The sequence below is a fragment of the Saccoglossus kowalevskii genome, chromosome 12 (assembly GCF_978046115.1).
Source record: "Saccoglossus kowalevskii chromosome 12, keSacKowa6.1, whole genome shotgun sequence".
NCBI classification, from domain to species: Eukaryota; Metazoa; Hemichordata; class Enteropneusta; family Harrimaniidae; genus Saccoglossus; species Saccoglossus kowalevskii.
Window position 1 is genome coordinate 28,615,053 of NC_140652.1, and position 22,757 is coordinate 28,637,809.

General features: G+C 34.3%; 2 protein-coding genes across 2 annotated transcripts in view; one reads left to right on the forward strand and one right to left on the reverse strand.

Moving 5' to 3' along the window:
- The window catches only part of LOC102809082 (uncharacterized), a 33,228-nt gene extending 26,671 nt beyond the window's left edge, over positions 1-6,557 (forward strand). The window contains exons 15-18 of the mRNA XM_085506555.1: positions 834-1,043; positions 1,911-2,023; positions 2,199-2,301; positions 3,197-6,557. Of these exons, the coding sequence (XP_085362681.1) occupies positions 834-1,043; positions 1,911-2,023; positions 2,199-2,301; positions 3,197-3,457 (687 nt within the window). The 3' untranslated portion in view covers positions 3,458-6,557. The remainder of the gene's footprint in view (positions 1-833; positions 1,044-1,910; positions 2,024-2,198; positions 2,302-3,196) is intronic.
- Positions 6,558-9,706: 3,149 nt separating this feature from the next.
- On the reverse strand, positions 9,707-19,171 carry LOC102808708 (uncharacterized). Its single transcript, XM_006814936.3, has 10 exons — positions 19,029-19,171; positions 16,701-18,457; positions 15,817-15,906; positions 14,909-14,955; positions 13,646-13,716; positions 12,733-12,811; positions 12,016-12,115; positions 10,878-11,184; positions 10,394-10,683; positions 9,707-9,814 (listed from the first exon to the last, which is right to left on the reverse strand). Exons 2-10 carry the CDS (start codon positions 18,387-18,389, stop codon positions 9,719-9,721), a joined length of 2,769 nt encoding a protein of 922 aa, XP_006814999.2. The 5' UTR covers positions 18,390-18,457; positions 19,029-19,171; the 3' UTR covers positions 9,707-9,718.
- Between the last annotated feature and the right edge of the window lie 3,586 nt (positions 19,172-22,757).

The following is a 22,757-nucleotide window of genomic DNA, read 5'->3' on the forward strand; positions in this document are numbered from 1 at the left end:
ACTGTGTTACTCTACTGTGCATGTAATTTTTCTGTCTCTGGATGTAAACTTGAGAGTGTGCATGCCATGCATATAGGAAATTGACTAATGTGTTTCTAATTTAGGAGTTACTGAAGCATCAAAGTTATGGATCACCATAGAAAATGTAATTTCCCAAACTGATGATGTAGCTACCACTAAACCATGTCGTATGATTTATAATTTATTCTATGTTTTTGGAAATAAGTAAGGTATGGTTATCCTTACCATACCGTACCCTATGCTTTGTAAACCATTATTTATAATAATTAAACTCAATTAAAATTCAACTCTAAAGAGAGTTGCAATTCAATCAAGTTAAATTGCATTCCTACAATCATACGTTGCAAATTGTGGTTTAGTGGTGGCCGATGATGCTGTATGGCATTCTTTGAATATTATCATTATCATCATTATCAGTGCATTCTACCCTTAGCTTGGTGTGGTAATTCTCTAAACCAACATGCACACTTTACATGATGGTTAAAGCGCGGTAGTCGTCGATTTTCCCACAATCCAATGCGCTCTTCAAATGGAAATCACAAGTATGAGGTTTGACCTGGGCACTGATTACCGCCGGTGACTTCTTGATACCTTTGAATAATATGAAAAAATCCCCAATTAAAGCTTTGAAACGTCTTAGTTTGCACTCGTTGATCTGCGCAACAGTCAAAGTCGCCATCTTTGTTTATATGAGACCCATATATCTCGCACATGCGCAGCGCGTTGACTACCGCGCTTTAACATTTCCGTCTTTGCGAATATTGTACATGTGTAGTGAACTGAATTAAAATTATGATATGTTGGGGTTGTAGGAAGAAGAAGCAAGAAAGAGGGAACAGGAGATGCTACAGAGACTTGCCTCAGTGGAGGAGAGAAAGCGATTGCGAGAAGAAGAAGAAGAGAGGCAGTGGGAACTTGAGGAGCAGCAGAGGGAGGAGGAAGAAGAGAGAATGAGACAAGAAGAGGAAGAAAAGAAGAGAATGATGGAAGAAGAGGACAAAATAAGAGAATTAGAAAGACAAGTATGACATTGACATTATATATTATACAGGGGTTCACTTATATTAAAATTAGCTTAGCTCATTTTGTCAAAAATATCATCTTGAGGCATTTCTAATATTTTACAGTACAATGATAAATTTAAGACTTTTGATTGAAAAATTTAAGACTTTTTGAAAAATTACCAACACAATGCTTATGTCTGGATCACCACTAATTGTATTCTATTGATTTTGTCAATTGTTCGTCATTGTGAAAATCATTTGACAAACAACACTACTAAAAACTATGTGCTGTGTTGTGTGTGCTGTATGCGTTATCTTTCTTATACATCATTCTACCATCAAAATATTTGCTGCCAAAACTGCTATATTTCTGCATTTCTCTGTCTATTTTGATCTAAATTGACATATAACATGATAGCGTTTATTAAATCTGTTGTAAGTTTTATAAGACTACTAATAATTATTATAAAAGTCCTCAGTAGGATTCAAGTCCCATGTATTTTAGAAAGCGCCACCTAGAGGTTGATCTTCTATATTGTATTCACCCTACATTTATGCATAGTCCAGTATATTCATAATTAGCGGTGAATTATCAAGGTTTTGAAACCCTTAATTCATCTTCTGCTCAAATCTGTACTATTGCTATCATATTCTTTTCTTTTCATTTGTGATTATTCGATTCTGTTCTATTTTTTTCGTCTCTTTTTCTTTTATTTCCATATATTTCAGACAGTAGATGAGGCTACACAGGTGAGTGACCCCGAAACAATTAAACGCACGGGGCTATAAGGAGTAACTTGGTGTGATGCGATTTACTAATCAATAAACAAGAAGACCAACATTATATTATAAATGTACTCATATTGATTCAATTCATTGTTTCAGGCTGAAGAAGAAGCCATGGCAAGATTGATACGAGAACGTCTTGAAGCTGAAGAAAGAAAACGACTTGCTCTTGAGGCCGCGGAAAAAGAACGAGAAGCGGAAGAAATGAGAAGGTTTGTAGTAAAAATTATGGAGAATGCTAATTATCTTTAATAATAAATTGTTATAACTGCACAACAAGTAATTATTGCAAATTGACATTATCGCATTATTATTTCTAATATTAATCACTGACATAAGTACATCCTTTCTAGCTAATCTGATTATTTTTTCTGTTTCTAATTATAGACAAGAGGAGTTAAGAAGACAAGAAGCTGAGGCAGAAAAGCGTAGATTACGAGAGTTAGAAGAACAGAGAAGAATGGAAGAGGAGAGACAACGATTACTTGAGGCAAGTTTTTATTTGAATTTTTGTTAATTTAAACTGTTAATTATTGTTTATGATTTATGAAAATTGGCAAAGAGGTCACTATGACACCCTGCCTTACAGACCTCACTGCTACATTATTTTCACTCATAATTTAAATGAAAATTAGCAAAATTATTTTATTTGGATTCGGTCCATCTATCTGTTCAATGCTGTGACTGATTTCATACATTTGTGCTTCATATAATGTATTTTATTTTATTTAGTGAACTGTTCTACATGTCCCTAATTGGTTAGGGAAGACGTCAAAGGATCGATGTTGAATAAAAAACTTATTTGCTTTAGTTTGGGAGTGGGGGGTTCTGACCTCAAAAAGTTTCCATCCTACAAAAACAATTTTATTTTTAATGAAGTCAAAAAAGTCTTGGAGTATTTGTAGTTCGTTTTTTTCTATCCAATCATGGACAAAAATAACAGAAAATGAAAAAAAAACGCCTCCAAGACAAGAAAATGGTTTGGTTTGAATGTAAATATGTGCGTCAAATGAGGTCAATTTCAGGGCATGGACCTAGAACCAACTGCTATGCCATACTACTGTCCGATTATCAATTTGTATTTAATGATGACTGTAGTCTGACGCCATGATCAATATTTATCAATTAAGTTTCCGTGGGGGGTGGGCGGGGGTTGGGGAAAAAACAAAAGGAATTAAGTTTTTTATCCTACATCAAACTTTTGATGTTGTCCCTTAAATAACAATCATTTCAATTTTCTCAACCAATCAGGTTGTGCCAATTGCACTTAAAGCTGAAACAATACCTAATTAGTTACGTATACATAATTTGCAGGCAGGATATTTTCTTCTCCTTTACTCAGATTTGCCTTTGATAAATTTGATAAAATTTTCTCTTGATTACAGATTCAAAGATTGGAGGAGGAAGCAAGACAGCGGGTTCGAGAGGAGTTGGAAAAACGACGAGCAATACTGCTACGACGTCGTGATTACAACCGTGAACACATGAATCATTTGACAAACGTTCGTAAGACACAAGGTTTGACAAGACCATGGGTGTTTTCATATTACGTACACTGGCCAAGAGCTACGTATGAAAAACCACTCCCATCAGGTGACAAGAAGAAAAAAGGATTTCGGGCACGACCCAAGCCCAAGACTCCTTAAATTTATTGATTCAACACAAATGAGTGCTATGGTATCCTGCAAGTGATGTCATCAACATGAAAGGATATGCTGCAAACTCACAGCCTCACTGATGCGTACATGCTACCCATTATACTATGCACGGATCACGGATTGAGATGTTTTGAGTATAATCAGCCGGAAGTACATATTTCCCTGTACATTTCGCAATCAATCAGTAAAAAAATTACACACAAAACATGAAAATATATACATTTTATATTTTATGTTCTGACTTTCTAATCTAAAATGATTAGACAAAAAAACAAATGTTTGTGGACTTCACACAAATAACTTGATAACAAAAATGAAAGAAAAATGTATCTCCCTGTACCATTATTTGTACCATGTTTATTTTGTTCTTACACAATATTATTTATACTGAAATGTTTTTAAAGTGCCAAGGTCTCAACCATTTTAATATTGGGGTGTACACAGTTGACTCAGGTGGACTATATGTGCAAAACATTTTACCCCACACACAATCTGTGCAAGGTTTAATTTTGAGGAATGTAGCCCCTTTTTTATCATCCTTTCCACCCTTGATTTCGAATGGTTGATCCAAACAATGTGCCAACTTTCTGGATAAGGACCAATCCACTATCAGAAAGGGTATGACAGCAATACAGATGTGGCATTAACATAATAAATATTTGAAATATTTTTTTTTTTATTTTCTAGAGGACATTTTCACAGTTTGTGTAGTCTGTAAACTTCCTTCATGATAAAATTCAACCAATACAATTTGCAATTTGACAATCACTTTTATTTTGTATGGCATAACACATTTTGTTATTGTGCAAATTCTTTTTTTTTAGCCATTTAGAATTTTGATGAGTTGATGTAAGTACAATCAATTATATATGCATAATGCAGTTACCATGGAAACCACTAAACTGTTCGTTCATTTGTTGCACAATTGCCAAGTGTCATTTTGTAAAATTTTGAACATTTAAACAAAAAATGAAAAGTCAACGTACCAAAAAAATATGAGCAAGCCACACACTCCTACAGCGTTAAAATTAACCACCAAATTCAAATACGCATTTTCTATAATTTACTTGTTAATTTAGAATCAAATCAACATTATTTCCCATTTCCTACATGTCTTGATTATTTTTTGCAAGATTATGCAAATTTAATTGGTAAAAAGTAACATGAGGGGACTTTGGCATCCTTAGAGATAATCAAGTAGCCATATTTATATATGTTTTGACAATTGCACACACTGCAGTACACTCATTGCCTCAATATGTGAAAATTAGTCCATAACACATTAGCAATATTTATTAGCTATCTGCCATAATTACAATCATGTAACATATACTACCAGCAATATATTGTATTTTATTTCTGTATTTTTATATTGAGATTGTAACAAAAATAAGAATTTTTTCTGTATATTTATGTCATTGGTAAATATTTGTACATTTTCGGTAAAATGATGTCACTTGTCATGATTGTTTGAATATGTGTACATTTTTATTGATAATCAGGACAATTCATTAAAGGCAATGGAATTTTTGTAAATAAAAACGTTCAGTGCTTTTACTAATCACAAGGATATAGCCTATATACTAATTAACAAATTTCTTTGTGCTCAGTCTTAGGTTTCTCCAAATATGGTTATATACATGTCTTGTGTGTCAGCGCAGTACCATATTTGGTATTGCTGATAGTCTGCAGTATCTCATATATATCTCTGTATGACAGTTTTGGGTATCAATACATTAGCATATTTGGTATTGTGCCAATGGCGCTCTCTCTTCAGTAACACCATATATGTTCACTGTCTCTTTAAATTAGAATTTTGTAAATTTGTTTCATTACTAACATCCATCTTCACCCAGTTTGCTTACTTTGTGGTATTCTTTCATTTCTCAGGAAAGCAACTCTTTTGAAAGTGCAAGATGGGAGAGAATTATACAGTCAATCATCACAAACCTGTCAAAAAATTTTATATTTATCATTTTTTGGGGTATTTATAGTAGATGTTGTTATTGTATATATTTGGTATTGGAGATATGAATTGTAAATTATTAAAATTTTCTCATCAATTAATTACCAATATTTAGATGTTCAAAATCATGCAGTACCACAATAAATATAATATATATGTATAACAATTTGCATATCACCAGGCCTGCAGAAATGTTTATTATACACTAACTTGATATTAGAAACTTTTCCCTGTGATGTCATAACAGACACATCGACGATGAAAATAACATAAACACATATTTCCATGATTCCACTATAATCCTGAAAATTCATAAATATAATAGTTTAGTATTAATGTAAAAATTAAGATTAGTTTTGATTGGCTGAAAAAGGGTCATGTGATATTGGTAATATACAATCAAGCAGTACTGTAAAAGGATTAATTATACACTGGGTTTTTATTTTGCTTATTTCGCTGACTGGAAAATTTAGCATAGAACACATCTGAATGATAAAACCGTGAATTTAAAACCCACTGAATATGCCTGAAATGGTAAATCAGCGAAATTTAAACCCAGTGAAAATTAGTCATTTTACAGTACATTGTAGAAAAAAAAGTACTTGTGTAAATAAAAGTACTTTTCTTACAACTAGGTCATATTAAATGTTTTTTAAAGATGCAATAAGAACTAAAACAGATTTTTTAATATTGTTGTTCGATAACCCATACCTAGACCAAATTAGACTATGGTTTATCATAAAATATTTTTGCATTTGTGTGACATACACAGTATTCATTAGATGAATCTAAACCACTAATACACATGTACAGGTATTGTAATTATACATATAAACAACCAGTGCATATGTATATTAGATAATTAGTGATTGCTTCATCAAACGAAAACTCAGATGCATGCTTACAAGGACAGTGTTTTGAGTTTATGATAAATCACAGTCCAATATATTCATCAATAACAGTATCAAACAACAATAATTATATGTTATCATCCATGTTTCATCTTTTTTCATTCTTTTTTTAACTGCCATGATAATGTAATACAACCTTTGCATTCATGTTTACCTGAATTTATTGTACAGTTTATGTTGCAATAATAAAGTTTAGTTTCAACATTTTAAATTTCTGTATTTTGTTTACTTTTAATTTTTTTGACAAACTTTGAAATACTGAATACAACTAAAAACATTTTTTTGTGATCATGCTTAGAACTAGAGCACATGGTAACCAGGTCATATACAAATATTGCCAGAAGATTTGTAAATAGATACATAAAACACTAATTTTGTAAAAAATTGTTAAGGTGGGGTTCATTGCTGCTTGCAGTTGTAATGCCAAGAATATTACACAAACAAGGTGGTAGAGTTTAATGCAGTATTCTGTTCTTTTATTTTTTGACCAGTAGAAGATATAAAAAAAAAACTCTGACTAGAACAACTCTAAATTGAGTGAAATACAATGCTTCTCAGCTTCACTTCGCCATTCACACAGCTCGAGCTCAGAAAAACATAACATTTTTCAAGCTTTGAGTGACTGATAATGATTACAAACTGGATGAAATTGCAGACAGCAAAAAAAAATGGCGTCTGTCATATCACATGACCGATGAGAAGTAGCCGTTTTGCTGAATGTGCTCCGGGTGTTAGTTTATCTACTGCACTATCAAACTCCCTTCACATGAAGATTGAAAGTATGACTGCTACTGTGTTGCTCAATGAAATACGAGTGAAGTTCAAGAAGGTCGAACCAAAAACCATCTCCACTTTACCCTCCATATTAAAGGTCAACTTAGTCCAGATGCAGAAAGCAGATAATAACAGTGCTCGATTGTGGTTTTATTGACAGTCAAAGCATTGTGAACATTGACAACAAGTCATTGTGAATGACACGTCCCCGTTGCATTCATATTTGAGTGACATGTACATTCAAAGCAGATCATGACCGAAATCTCAGACCACTGAAAGTGGTCTGATCCGAAATGCACCTGCATATGTACAACACATTGTATGATGTGTGTGAAGTGTGGTCTTGATCTGTCCATGCATGTCCAAGATATGGATCGAAAACTAAATTCTTTAAAAGAAAATGGCTGCCAGTCAGCCATTTTGAACTTGATCCGAAGAAAAATGTGGAGGATGCGACTTTGGTTAACAGCTGTTTGACAAGCCCGATATACATCGGTATTGTGCATATTTTGAAATATATTTTCTTATATGTCTGTGTTTATTTTTGAAGTACCTTATTACACTCGAACGAGAATATTTCTGTTTGTTGCTTTTTGAGTTCCACTTGTGTGTCATACAGTCGGGTGAGGGCGCTACAAAATACTCCCTTGCCAGTATTGAATTATTTTTAATTCGCGTACAGTGAGTTTAGTCTGGCAAAGTCTGGACTTTTTTTGAAGTTATAGAGCACATAATGAATTTTCACTGTAATTATAAATTGCTTCAAATTTAATTCAATTTTCCTCTTCATCAATAATATCCAACATGCACAAATACACAAATAATAATCATTCAAAGACAGACACCAAATGAATTATTCACACTTTATTTATATTAATACTAAATTTTATGTAAATAAATATTTGTAAAGTATTTCATCTGGATACATGAGATTTTTGAGTATTGTTTACAATCACCACTGTAAATAATGTTAACCATTACATTAGTACCGACAGATATTTCTACAATTTGATGGCACTTTGTAAATTTCACAAAATTTAGTACGACTTCCTTTCTAAAAAAAATATCAGTTACAACAGGCTATTTACACTTACTGCAGCAAAATTGTTTAAGGCTTGAAATATGTGCAAAAATTAAAAAATGTTATCATACAAAAAAGTTCCTATCCTCGGGGGCGGACATCCGGGCATGTTCACAGCTTGGCAACCCTCACGGTGAAAACAAAGACCAAAAACTCGCAGAACGGTACTTTGGGATGGTTGTTGAGACTCCCCTGAACAGTGTAACATGATTAGCCCTACGTGTGTAACATATGTAAATTTGGTTGTTCAGGATTACTTCAAAGTTGAGTTTGTGTTGTTTTCTCAAATTTTCACCGGCTCGACCGGTGTTCCACAGCAGCGCGCACAGAGCCCATAGAAATGCATGTACAGTGGTGTGCGTCTTAGCAACGTGGAATGTCTTGTGACGTAGCTCCGCCTTCGAGGATAACTTATTTTGATGTACACTTCCATCTTAATGTTTTGTCAATACCACTATCTTGAATATTATTCCTCTGTCAATCACTGTATTTTTATATATATTCAATGTGTGCAATGTCCAGGTTGATTGATTTATTTCTAAACCAATTTTGAAAACTTCTTGAAATTTTACATGTAACAGGAGGTTTTGAAGGATGCAGGTTTGTAAAAATTATGAAAAAAATGATTAGTACTGTACCTAATATCATTCATATAGCCACAGACACCTCAGTCTAATTGATTGGTAAATAAGCAATTCTGATAATTTTTTTCAAATCAGTGCATAGATATTGTTTCTCAATTTAAAATTGTCATTAAATTAATGATTTTCAGAAAAAAGTGCATGGTGACATAAAAACCTGTATATTTTTTTAGATTTAACATCAAATTTATGTATATTTATTAATGAAATGTATTTGATAGGAGATATCACATTGACTGAAAAGTACACTTGACCACCACTTGGTGGCGCTCTTTAAATTAAAACAGTTTGGAATCTACATGTAAGTATGAACATACGAGTACTTGAAATATCAAAGCTTTTACAGAAATAAGGTTTCTAACAATTCTAACTTTCTTGATAATATATAACTTCTTATTGTCTTCTTTCTGTTAAGTGTATGTAGGTTCTTTATGATTAAAACAGGAAAAAGCTTCCAAGCCGGTTCTTTTGTTGACCCTTATAAAAAATAATCTAACACGTGGGAAAACACATCAGTGACATCCATAGCGCATGTCACTTCTGAAACACAAAGAATAATGACATCACTTGAGCTGAAACACAAAGAATGATGACATCACTTTGTACTGAAACGCAAAGAATAATGACATCACTTGAGCTGAAACACAAAGAATGATGACATCACTTTGTACTGAAACACAAAGAATGACATCACTTTGTATTGAGACAAAAAGAATGATGACCTCACTTGGATCGAAAAACAAAGAATGATGACTTTACATTGAACAAATAAACAAATTATATTATAAAAAGCATACAATAAAAAAATGAAATTGTGCATCAAAGCATATTATTTAGTCATATCATCAGATTCCTACATTATCCCAATACTTAGTTTCAACTCGTACATTTCTTTTGGTACTTAGACGGTATACTTCTACCACGGGGGCCACGAGGGCGTCGATGTGATGACAATGTGGGATTTTTGGCTTCCTACAGATGAAGCAAAATTAAGGTAGAAAAAAAATTTACATAACAATTACAATAATGTTTCTTACCAATAAGTTTTTTTCAATGATTGTGGAAAAAGCAAAAATTATTAATTCATCTTTGTTTTAAGGATTATTTCCATGGTGATACTATGGTAAACTGCAAGTATACAGCAAATTTTCATGACAGTAGCAACCACAATATTTTGTAGGTCTAAAATTTCACTGGGATCCTAACGGCAGTCACAGTGACTTTCATTAAATTTAAAGTCATAAATGTCATTCAAAAAGTGACTGAGCTTACACAATGTCTACTTAAATTATTAGCAAAACTGAGAAATATTTACCATTACAATATTCTTTACAGGAAATCAAGTTTAATTTAAACTACAAAAATAATGAGTTTGGTACATTGAACCTGATTGGTTAAACAGTTACTAAGTTATGACTGGGGAACCAATAAGACGTAATCTTACAAGTTATATTCAGTTTAAATCATAAAATCATGTAACATGTTCATAATCAGTAGATGCAAAACATCAATTTGACTGTCGATATGGCAATAAGTAACAAACAAACTAACCTGTTCAAATGATACTCCTTTTTCAAATTCAGACTTTAGGTGATAGCCTGCACCTGCCAAGGTCATGAAAGGCTTGGGCCCCACAGTGGGTTTTGGTTTTGGTGCCAGTGGTGGTTTTTTCAGTTTAGGCAAAACTGGTGGAGTCTTTGTTGAATTTTTTGCACTTGTGCTGACTGGTTTGGCAATGAATGCTGGTGGTTTAATAGTGAATGATGATGGTTTCTTAGCAACAGTTATTTTCTCATCATCACTGGATGACCAATCACTGTCATTGTCACTGGCATCCGTCTCTGTAGAAATAAATAATAAAAATGTACAATGGAGTAATAAAACAAAAACTGGAATTGAGTCCCAAGTGATGATAACAACACACGCTAAAATGCAAAGGCTCATGGGAAGATGATTGTTTGTAAACAATGACACACTATATCCATGCGTAGGTGACGACTTCCTCGCTTTAAGTGTTGAATGTCAAAGTACTCACTCATCAGCGGGTCCTCTATGAACTGCTCCTCATTTGATGTTTTACCAACACAATCCACATCAAGAGATGTCAGCTCAGGTAACACATCCCCAGCATCTCTGACTTTGTCTCTATTCTTGGTAATTTGCAGAGATTTCAACATGCTTCCTGTGTCATAAAATTTGTATTCAAAAGTGGATTCCTTTGGTTTAGTCCTTATTGTTACAGGAGTCTCAGGCTTTGACATAGGGTCCACAAATTTAAAAGTGTCAGAAAATGTGACTGACTTTTGTGGTAATGCCTGCAGTTTTTGCTGGAGTTGAGTTAACTATTAATAAGAAAGAAACAAAAGCATGTCAGTCTCAATGTTACATAGTGGGATATATCAGAAATTCAAGAAACCATGGTCAAATATACTGTACAAAAGAGCCAAAGTTCTCAGTATGTCAACAACCCACCTGTAACTATGTATTTCAAAGTTAGCAGTCTATCCTAACCCATGTGTACCCATGTATCCCAAGGTCTGATATATCGATCATAACCGATGTCTCCCAAGGTCTGAGTGTAGCACAACCCATGTGTACCCAGTCTTCTAGGGTACCCATTGTAACCTATTCCATGTGCACCTATGACTCCCATTGTTCCAGTTTATCAAAACCCATGTGTGCTCAATCTCCTAATATCCCCAGTGCAACCTAATCCATGTATGCCCATGACTCCCGAGGTCCCAGTGCATCAAAACCCATATGTGTATTCCAAATATTACAAGGACCCTTGTATCCTAGCCCATTTGTACCCATATCTCAAAAGGTTCTTAGCATATCCTAGTAAAAGTCCCATGTATACCCATTTTTTCCAAGTCTCCATAAGATATGTGTAATATATCTACAAAAGTCCTCAATGTATCATAACACATGGATTGTATGGTCTCCAACAAACACGATATCCTATATTCAAATATACATGTTCTAGCCTATCCTATTGTATTTTATGTTCCATATCTATATTACACATACTATGGATTCCAACCCATAAAGTAAATTTCTGAAGTTGCATTCCACTAATCCACTCTGAAAATCTTGAAGTTCCTCAGTGAAATGCCATTTACTGTGAATTGCTTAGAAGCTAATCTCAACTAAGTTTTCATATTTAATTTTACCTCATGTTGCAGCATCTGTGATTTCATCTCTGCCTCTCTGGCTCTCTGATCCGCTATTTGCAGTAACTCATTGTGAATTTTGCTGGATACCATCTCTGCTCTAATTTATTCAAATATGCAAACAATAAAAGAAAGGAGATTTATAAAAATGTACTGTACAGCTGCATATCAGCTGCATATCAGCTGCATATGTCTGAAAATGACTGAAGTCATATAGACAGGGTTCTACATTTTATTGTTACTGAATGGAAATATAGTGCGATTATAGCAGTAATATATGCACGCCATCACAATGATTCATTGGTTCTGTTGCCTGGGCAACCATTAACGGTACTACATACTACAAGGTACATACATTTCAAAAACATACAACTTTCCCAAGGTTGAAAATTTTTCTGCTTATCGCAATTCTGAGTAAGTCGATTCACAATTCAAATTTCATGACACAAACATATAATCTACTTTATCTTAATCTGAAATTTAAACTGTTTTTTTTTTTTCAAGAGAGACTTTTTTTTCGTAAATTTGCATGATAGGAAAGTAAAATTTTGCAGTGAAGATGTCACAGTAACTATGGCAACACATTATTTGCCTTATTGCCCTCAAATTAGCATATCATGAATATTGATAGCGATGAAAGTTACACACACGTACACATGAAAAACGTAAACAAGTGCATCCTATAACCACTGATTCCAAAAACTTCTAAATTCTTACTTTTCACGATTCACATTGGCAAGTTTGTCTAAAAGTTGATTGACCTCCCCTTGTGAGTTCAGTAATTCTGTTTGTAAAACTGAAATAACAAAACAAAGAAATGCATTACCAAGAAGTCATGCATTGAACACTAGTCACGTAAAGCTGTAATGGCGTAATATCTGAAACAAAACAACGTTACTGTCACCGCCATATTGTTTCCAATACCAAAACATCATCATTGCCAGCTAAGTTGCTGACTGGTTTGTTATGCGTGTCTCGAGATTGTTACATGCTTAGAACCGGTTATTTCAAACCACTTTTACGAAGATGCGTCATTCAGCTAAAATGACACACCATTGCCTATGTCCAGACATTTCACACTGTGTAAATATATACCTTTGCCATTTATAATTGAAAAGCAATTGCATCATGATCTCCTATTTATATGTCTGAGTTCTATTAGTTTGACATCTCCTGTTGAGGCTGGTTTGACCAAACTTGTTCTAATCACATAAAGATCTGCAAGTGTGCTTAGCAAACCAGTCAGCAACTAAGCTGGCAATGTTGCTGTTTTGATGTTCGGAACAATATGGCAGCGACAGTAATGCACTAACAGTTAATATGCAACAAGATGAATGTCCCAAATAATTGTAGAGATTCATGATTACATTATCGACAATAACAAGAATTACTTAATTGGGATTTGAAAACTCGTTTTATTTCTACGAATAATTTCTACATCACATGATTGTGAAATGTATATTCATAACTCACCTTCTAACAGAAATGGGTTATACCAAAATGTAGTGGTGATGGGTCACTAACACAGTAGGATTACACCAAAATGTACATGGGGATGATGGGCTTATAACTCATCCTCTAACAGAACTGGGTTGTACCGAAATGTGAATGGGGATGATGGGTAACTCACCCTCTAATTTCTTCTGCGATTCAGCAGATCTTGCATTAGCTAGCTTTGCTTCTAACATGTAGTCCACACCACTGGAGAACAAGCAGAAAAATTATCAACATCATTATATCTAGGGTATAATTTTTGATGACAGACTCTATGTCTTTTTCTCACAGACGAAGCTATGTCACAGAATGTTTCATGTTGCTTAGACAGGCACCACTGTACCATGTATTTTTATGGGCCCTGCATGAGCTGTTGTGGGACGTTTTTTCAAAGAGCTGGTGAAAACAGCTAAAGTAAAGAAAACAGAATAAAATCTACTTTGAGATAATCCTGAACAATCAAATTTAAATCTGTATATGTTGCAAATGTAAGGGAGTCTCAGAAATTAGCTCAAAGTACAATTTGTTGAGAGTTTTGATGTGCAGGGAATATGTCAACATATACAACTAATGGAAATCAAAAATGGATGCTATGAACATTTTCTGAAATTGTCATGTTTTTTCTCTATGACTGGCCATTGGAATGTCTGAGGAAAAAAACTGTGTGTAAATCAAACTAATTGTGAAATTATGAACCTCAGTTTTAATTATTGCAACCAATTTTCAATTCAAAATGGCCACCATGGTAGGGCAATAGGGTAATCACAAAATCATTGTTTACATGGATATCCTCAGATACTTTCCTACATTACCTTCTTTTTGGAATTTATTTGATTTTAATTTAACGTTTCACAAAATATCAAGAATTTCAAAAGTTTTTTTAAATGTTCCACATTTTCACTACATTTTTTAATATAATTCATCAAACAGATAGTGACACCATTTAACACACACTGACTCGTAAAAAGTCAAAGACAATGTAGTCATAATTATTATATACACGGATGACATTGATTAGAGTGACAAAGTATACATTTTCCGCACTTTGGTGAGAATTGGTGTTATTCAAGCCATTTCATTGGCAAGAATACTAATTCTTATTCTCACAAGTAAAAAAAAAAATGTATTCTTGCTGATTAAATTCTTGTCAAGTAAGTGGTGAGAATAACAATAACACTATCGCAAGTACGAGAAACAGACACCTTCATGCTTGTCTCGCATAGTAAAAGATTAAAAAATAAGTGAATATTGAAAATTATAAATGTATAAGGAAGATATTTTCTGTCAAATTGAGATTGACAAAATTGTCGCAGGTTCTTTCTGCATCCTGGTTTGTGATGTAACCATGGTAATATGCAAATATCCTATTAACAAGTCATAATTGATATTATTTGATTACCTTTTGAAATAATTGGTATTCTCAACTTGCTCTTCTAGCTTCAGAATCTATGACAAGATAAACAATGACAGAAAATAAACATAACAATGAGAACAACATGTATAAAACAGCCATGAGGGCCACTGTCTGTTTCACTAAGGGGTTGTGCTTCATCCTCTAAAAAAAACTAATTTCTCCCGGAAGACACAGACCAAATGGGAACAGACTTACGCAAAGAATATTTTCTCTATTAGAAGCACATCTCCAATAGAAGCATGGCGTCCAATTTGCACGGTTTCACTGTTACGTGCATAATCGTTCCATATTTAGAATTAGCATTTCCTAATATGGTAGCATGAAAATACACAGTGCAATACCGCAAAATTACGGCGCGCTGTAACTTATGGCGTTGCAATGACAGATGTATAATAATATGAAGTTATTACGAGGATACCTTAAAGTATGCACGAAGACAGTACAGCGAGAGTATCGACCGCCGCGCAGTGGAGGTCAATGCGACGGTGTACAGTCTAAGTGCATACTTTGAGGTATCCTCGAAATAACCTTATTATTATACATAGATCTTTTCCTTCCAAGGGTACATCATGGGAATGCTGAAATCCAAACTGTTAAGAACAGAATCAGCAAACTTCTTTGTGTGGAATCCGGTCAAACCATGTTTGTTTTTATTCTTTGAGGATGCTTACATACGTAATCATTCCATATTTGGAATTCGCATTTCCTAATATGATAGGATGAAAATACCTCATAAAATACCGCAAAATTACGGCACACTGTAACTTATGGCATTATGGCGACAGATGTATAATAATACTTATTATGACAAAAGACAAATCTTTATAACCTATGAAAGTGCATATGCTTCTAATAAAAAATGTACAGATGTATTGAATACTGATATCACTCACCATTTGCCTTGCTCCTAGTAGACTCTGCTCTAATTCCTCTGCTCGCATCTTGTATTCAGATGATTGTCTTCTAGAGTGGTTGATCTCTGCCTGAAAATGAATGACATACAAAAATAACAAAATCACAAATGTGTACAAACCATTGGTATATTTTTGCAGTGCATATTGTTACTATGTTAACTGTTCTTATTAGTAAATGTCTATTATAATAATTCATATACATAACTTAATGTGATCTTACTGCATATGTATTACTAAAGATGCTAAGGACTACTTTGGTGGAATAAGATAGGTGGAATAAAATAAAATAAATTAAAATCATGACATATGATTATTATTATTGGACTTCAGGTTTGCATGTTTTTTGGCCCATCAAAAAATGTTCAAGTTAAAAATCATTTCAATACAAAGTGTTAATCATTGTAAAACAATTTTGGCTTAAGGATGATGCATTCGTTAATGAAGCAGTTTGGTGATAAAACGCATACATTATAAAGGTTCAGGCCAAACTGACTTATATTTCAAGTTTGAGATACAAGAGTCAAAAATATCATGGAAAATTTTTAAAATTGGCATTTTACTAAGGTTTCCATAGTGAAATTATTTCTTCAAATCGCAGAATTTTGCTTGGTGATATGAGATCAAAAACTTGTATATTATTATTGACATGTATTCTAATATTGTTAAAACATTTCATAAAATTGAAAAATACTTTAGTCAGTTTACAAGGTAAAATTAGTTTTCCATTATATACAATTCTCTCCCATAATGCAATATATGTGCAATAACATGCTCAGTAGTGAAGCATCTGAATTTGGCTTGGACTGCCTTACTATAAGACCACATCAATTACTAAGTAAAAACAACAGACATGCAGAACATACCTTGTAATCTATAATTTCAGTTTGAATTTTTGCAATTGCAGCTCTCTCAGTCAATAACTGACCTCGTAAATTCATTGATTCGGACTCCACTATGGATAGTAGTTGTTCCATAGCAATTCGTTGACTCTGCTCTTGTTTCAACTGCATCCCGAGCTTGACATGTGCAGGTGTTGAGAACTGATGACAAGTACAACATTCAACATAAATACCATCACTTTGAGTTTGTTGGTCCGAGTAGCTCTTGGTTAGTTCTGAAATACTTGTACCTTCACTTCTCATCTCAACCATGTCAGTCTGAATTCCGGAATCCTCCTTGATTGGTTTTGCTGAGGAGACTATTACAGCATTAGATTTTTTTATCAAATCTGAATTGTCAACAATTTCCGGATTCTTCTCTATGGATATTTCACCATCATCTTTGGGAGCATCATCCGTCCCCTTATCAATTGGAGCCAACACGTCAACAACATGTGTTGCCATGGTAATTGCATCCACTAAACTCTCAACACTTTTGCTTTCATCCTCTCCATTTGTAACACAATGGTGTATCTGGGAATCTGGTTGCCCAATTCCATCATCACTGGTTGCCACAGCAACATATATATTTTCATCAGTGTTCTCCTTTTTGGGGTTCTCATAGGGGAAACCAAAAATGTTTTGACATTCCATAGTATTTAGCCCTCTTCTCATCTTATGTTCATTCTCATCCTTTTCCTCCTTCTCATCTAGTATATATTTACATTGTACAAATCTATTTTCTGCTGCTTCACATCTTTTCAAGAGATCTATACTGACAGCTTCCTGTTTCTCATAAAATAATACCTCAGGTGTGGCATTCTGAAGACTGCGGTATATGGAAGGAGTTCTTTGATTCCCAGCATCACCAAAATTATTTTCCGATTCACTGTGCATTGTGGGAGTTGTATCTCCCTCACAACCAATGACCACGTCCTCCGATAACTCAGAGACATGTGATAAGTTGGGTCTACCCTTTAAATGAATTTCATCTAAACTGCACATTATTTCTGGTGATTCTTCGTCATTTTGAGACGTTTCCCGACATGTCACTGATGTTGTCATGACAACTGTATCATTTTTTTTTTCTTCATTTCCTGATTTTCCAAGCTCACACTCTTGCAAAGTCACCAACTGTGTACCTGGATACTGAGAAAGTGTTGCTAGGCAACTAACATCTACACTACATATTTTTGGCTCTTCATCAGGAGACATATTTTTCTCATCTTCAAAAACATTATCTTCTACAGTTTTATTCTCAGAATGCATCAGAATGTTCAACTCATGATATTTAGTTTCCGCATACTCACATTGTTTCATTTGCATCATTCGTTCAGATTCAATTGTCTCGAAAATTGAAATATCTCTCCTTAAAAGCAGAGGAACAGCAACTTTCAAGTCATCACAAGCTCTCAACTTACTATCTACTGATGCATTTGTCTCATCTTCCACAATGTTTATTCTAATATCATCCTTATATCCCGATAATTTGGTACACTCAGATTTGAGTTCTGGATTTTCATAGCCATTTTTACTTCTCCTGTTTTGCGCTAGATGCTTCTCCGCTATTTGCTCCTGATACAAAGTTTCCATCCTTTCACATTTGTTCATCCATTCCAGATTTCGAGCTTCATTGTTTTCATACCAAACAACTTCATCATTGACATTTTCCATATTTTAAAATGTTCTATTTTAATCTTTATTCACTCTTTCAGGGCTGTTAATTATTTTGTCAATAGCATCTGTAAAATTGGAAAAATTAATACAGGTTGAATTGTTAAATGTACCGTATTTACTCTATTAGCAGCACATATGCTCAAGTGATTGACTGAGGTGAATATGTTCAAAATAAGTTCAGATAATAAAGCAGGCAAAAGGAAACGTGTTAAATGCCCATGGGTGGAGAGACTCTATTCAGATTACCCTAGACACGAAAACATTATTGCATTCAAAATCCCTAGTGTGGAGGTATTTTTTGTAATCAAATTCTTTCTCTACTACGCGTTACAAAAGACATGTATGTTTCATTCATGGCTATTTTCTACCGCAATCTGTGGGCGTTGGCATTATCTTATATCTAATGAGCAAACTACAATCATGGGCGTCTTTGGTCACGTGTTGTCTTCCTTCGTGACACCGAATGTAAAATTGAAACAATGGCTACCAGTTCACTGCCCAAGTGACTGTTCTAAGTCGTCATTTTCAAATTTCAAGTTTGCATGGTCCCCGCCGGTGCGAGTCGGAGTTGGCAATATTCATGATTCGATCGTCGACTGCCCTCAGAAACAATATTACATGACTATATATACTGACCTTGATTGGATCGTGAAGTAAGTCACCATAACGTTCCATATACCACATGTCACATAGATCAGGGTTCTGTAATATAACCAGGCAATCTTAATCGTGGATCCCGGTCGACGCAGTAGTTTACTTCCGGGAAATCATGTTCATGCCGACCCTCTAGCTTATCTACTACCACAATGCCATACTCCCTATCCTACTCACTATTTGCGTATCAGAATTTTTTTAATCTAAATATACCGGTACTGTAAAATACTATATTTTCGATTGTAATTTATTTTCGCTATTTTTCACAGAAGAGATGACTCAGTGAAAATAAAATCCAGCGAATATATCTTTTTCCTAAATTGTACATACAATTCATCAAAAGTCAGTGAAAATAAAAAAAAAATAATTCCAGCTGAAATAAAGTTTTCCACAGTAGTACACAGTCCGTCTACAAACCGTGTCTTTGTTATGATAATACGCGGGGATAATACCTACTACATTGTAGTTGTGTAATTTCCGTCATGTATTATTGATATGCAGGTGTGTCAGAGGACGTAGCGTACGCAGTAATCATATTGCACACAAATATAGATTTCTTCCGCAATGTCTCGTTTATACATTTGATTGTTCTTGCAACACTTTGGATTATTTTTTTTTTCGCTTGATGTCTAGCTTGCGATCTTTCTTCAAATCGAATCTTCCAGCCACCCCAAGCCATTTCCAACACGTCATGAACTTTGCCCTGTGCGCAAATGGAGAATACAATTTTATGAATGTTCCTCGTCCCGACAAGACGGGCAAAGGCAAGATGGCGGACGACAGTGATGAGTTGCACTACACTGTGTGAAGTGCAAAAGTCCGTAAACTCCATGAACTCTCAGTTTCTTCGAAGAATTTAATAAAGAGTTGAATGCCGAAGCCGTGGAAGTGCATGTTTCTGAACATGACATGGACATCAGCCATCGACTTCCACGTAATCGCGAGCAAGCAACATCAAATACAATCGTTCGTTTCACACGTCAGACGGTTCGCAATCAACTGTACAAGGCGAAGAAAAATATGCACACCAAAACAACATCTGATCTAGGAATCGCGGGACTACGAGACACAAACAACAACATGCTAGTACATGTATACATAAATGAACAACTAACTGAGGCAAGAGACTTTTTCACGAAGCCAATATTAAAACGAAAGCAGCAAAAAGAAAATAGTCGGGATCGCTCGCTGTGAAAATCTTGTCCTTGCAAGAGTCATAATACCCATATTCCCCCGAAAATTTTAATTCATTAATTTTTCAAAATACCTGCTTTTTTCTACATCTGAACATTCGATCCCTCTCAAAACATTACGATGATTTTGTTACATTTCTCAATATATTGAATCACATTCACAGCTCTCTGTCATTCAACCACATTAATAATATTCAAATTAAACATTGTGAATCGATCTTTGTGGAATCCATTGTCAATAACAACAGACTCGCCATAGGTGTCAACTACCGAAAATCGAACACCTCTACACATGAATACATTGACAGTTTAGAAGCATGTCTATCCCAGTTGTCAGCTAGTGGTAACAAGTGTATCATCCTCGGTGACGTCAACATTGACACGGCACATAATACCACACATATCTCGCCCTACTCAATGCTTATAATTTCACCCAGATAATCGACACTGCTACTCGTGTTTTTCAAAAATCCAGCACAACAATCGACCATTTAGTAACAAATACCTCGGATCACTTTATTGAAAGTGGCACGATCCTAACGGACATTAGTGGTAATTGTCCACATTTTTAGTATCCTTAAAAAATTTAAATGTGTCTTTAGACAAAAAAACGATATTTACAAATATCTGTTTATGAATGCTCTGATCCGAATACTGCCTATGCAGAATTTTATGTTAAATTTATTAATGTTTCTATGAAGCATTTTAAAAGGAAAAAAAAATTCTCTAAAAAAAACAAAAAAAAAACGGCTAACTAGAGGACTATTAAAGTCAATCAACTTGAGCACAAAACACAAATTATTTATTAAAATGAAAAATAACCCCGAAGATCTCCAAAATGCACACGAATATAAACAATATAGAAACGTCTTGACTAAGTTGCTAAAGTCGGCTAAAAAGTCTTATTACTCAACAAAATTTGTTGTTACTCGCGGGAACACAAATAAAACATGGCAGGTTATAAATGAGGTCCTAAATAAAACAAAAACAAAGTCAGCCCCCATGAATTAAATTCATCCAACGACAAACCCTTAACGAAAAGTTCTGATATCGGTGAAGAATTTAATAAATATTTCACAAATATTGGCCCGAGCCTTGCCACTAGTATAACGAACACGGGTGATTTCGACAATATCTCACCGGGAGTCAAAGTAACCTAACGTTATTTTTCCACCCAGTAGTAAGTGAGTCTGAAGTTTTCAATCAAATCAAATCCCTTAATCCCAATAAATCGGCAGGACATGACGAAATACACCCTAAAACATTAATTCATTCAGCTAAAATTATTGCCCGATCCATTGCTCACATTATCAATAGTTTGTTAAGCCAAGATGTTTTTCTTGGTGACTTAAAAATTGCTAAGATTACACCCATTTATAAAAAAAGGTACTCCAGCAGAGGCCAGTAACTATCGCCCTATTTCAATCCTACCAATCCTTAGCAAAATATTTTAATCGACTGTGAATAAACAATTTATAAGTTTCCTTGAAAAAAATCACATACTTTCAATCACGCAATTTGGTTTTCGCAAAAAAACATAACACTAAACTCGCCCTAGCTGACCTGGTCACCAACATCGCAGATAACATGGACACTGGCTGCATTACTTTCAGAATTTTTATCGACCTGAAAAAACAATTTGATACAATTAATCACAAAATCTTACATACAATATGGTATCAGAGGTTTTCCGTTAGAATGGTATGAAAACTACCTTTCCAACCGACAATAATCAGTCAATATTGACAACATACTATCTTCTTTCAACGAAATAAAGTGTGGAGTTCCACAAAAATCGATTTTAGGCCCTATTTTATTTCTAGCTTATATCAATGATATTATAAGTTCCAGCGATGTTTTCGATTTTCGTCTTTTTGCAGACGACACAACTCAGTTTAAATCTGTAAAAGACAACATACTCTATTTCTCTGACATTAATGACGAATTCCAGAAAGTCTGTGAATGGTGTAATGCTAACCAACTTACTATTAACACACACAAAACAAACTACATGATTATAAAGTCACCACAAAGAACAGTCACTACAGAGGGCAGTTTGGTCATTAATGGGTCACCAATAGAGGGCGTTCGTTCTACACAGTCTTTAGGCGTGACAATTGACAGTAATTTAACGTGGAAACCTCATATAGATTTACTAACTAAATTAATCTCCAGGAAAGTGGGTATTATCTCACAGATTCGGCATTATGTTCTAAGATCAATTCTTCTTCTTCTGTATAATTCCTTAACACCCCCCCCCCATTTCTTACTGTTTAGAGATTTGGGGGAACGCATACTCGTCCTTCCTTGAACCAATCTTGCGCCTCCAAAAAAAAAGTCGTAAATATCATCACATTCTCCGACATTCATGCTCACACTGCCCCCTTGTTTAAAAAAATGGAATATTAGATGTTTACAAGTTATGTAAGTTTTAAACATGTCTATTTGTTTTTGATCTAAAAAATAGTCGTTTTGCACATGCAATAAATCATTATCTGGACCCAATACCCCACAATTA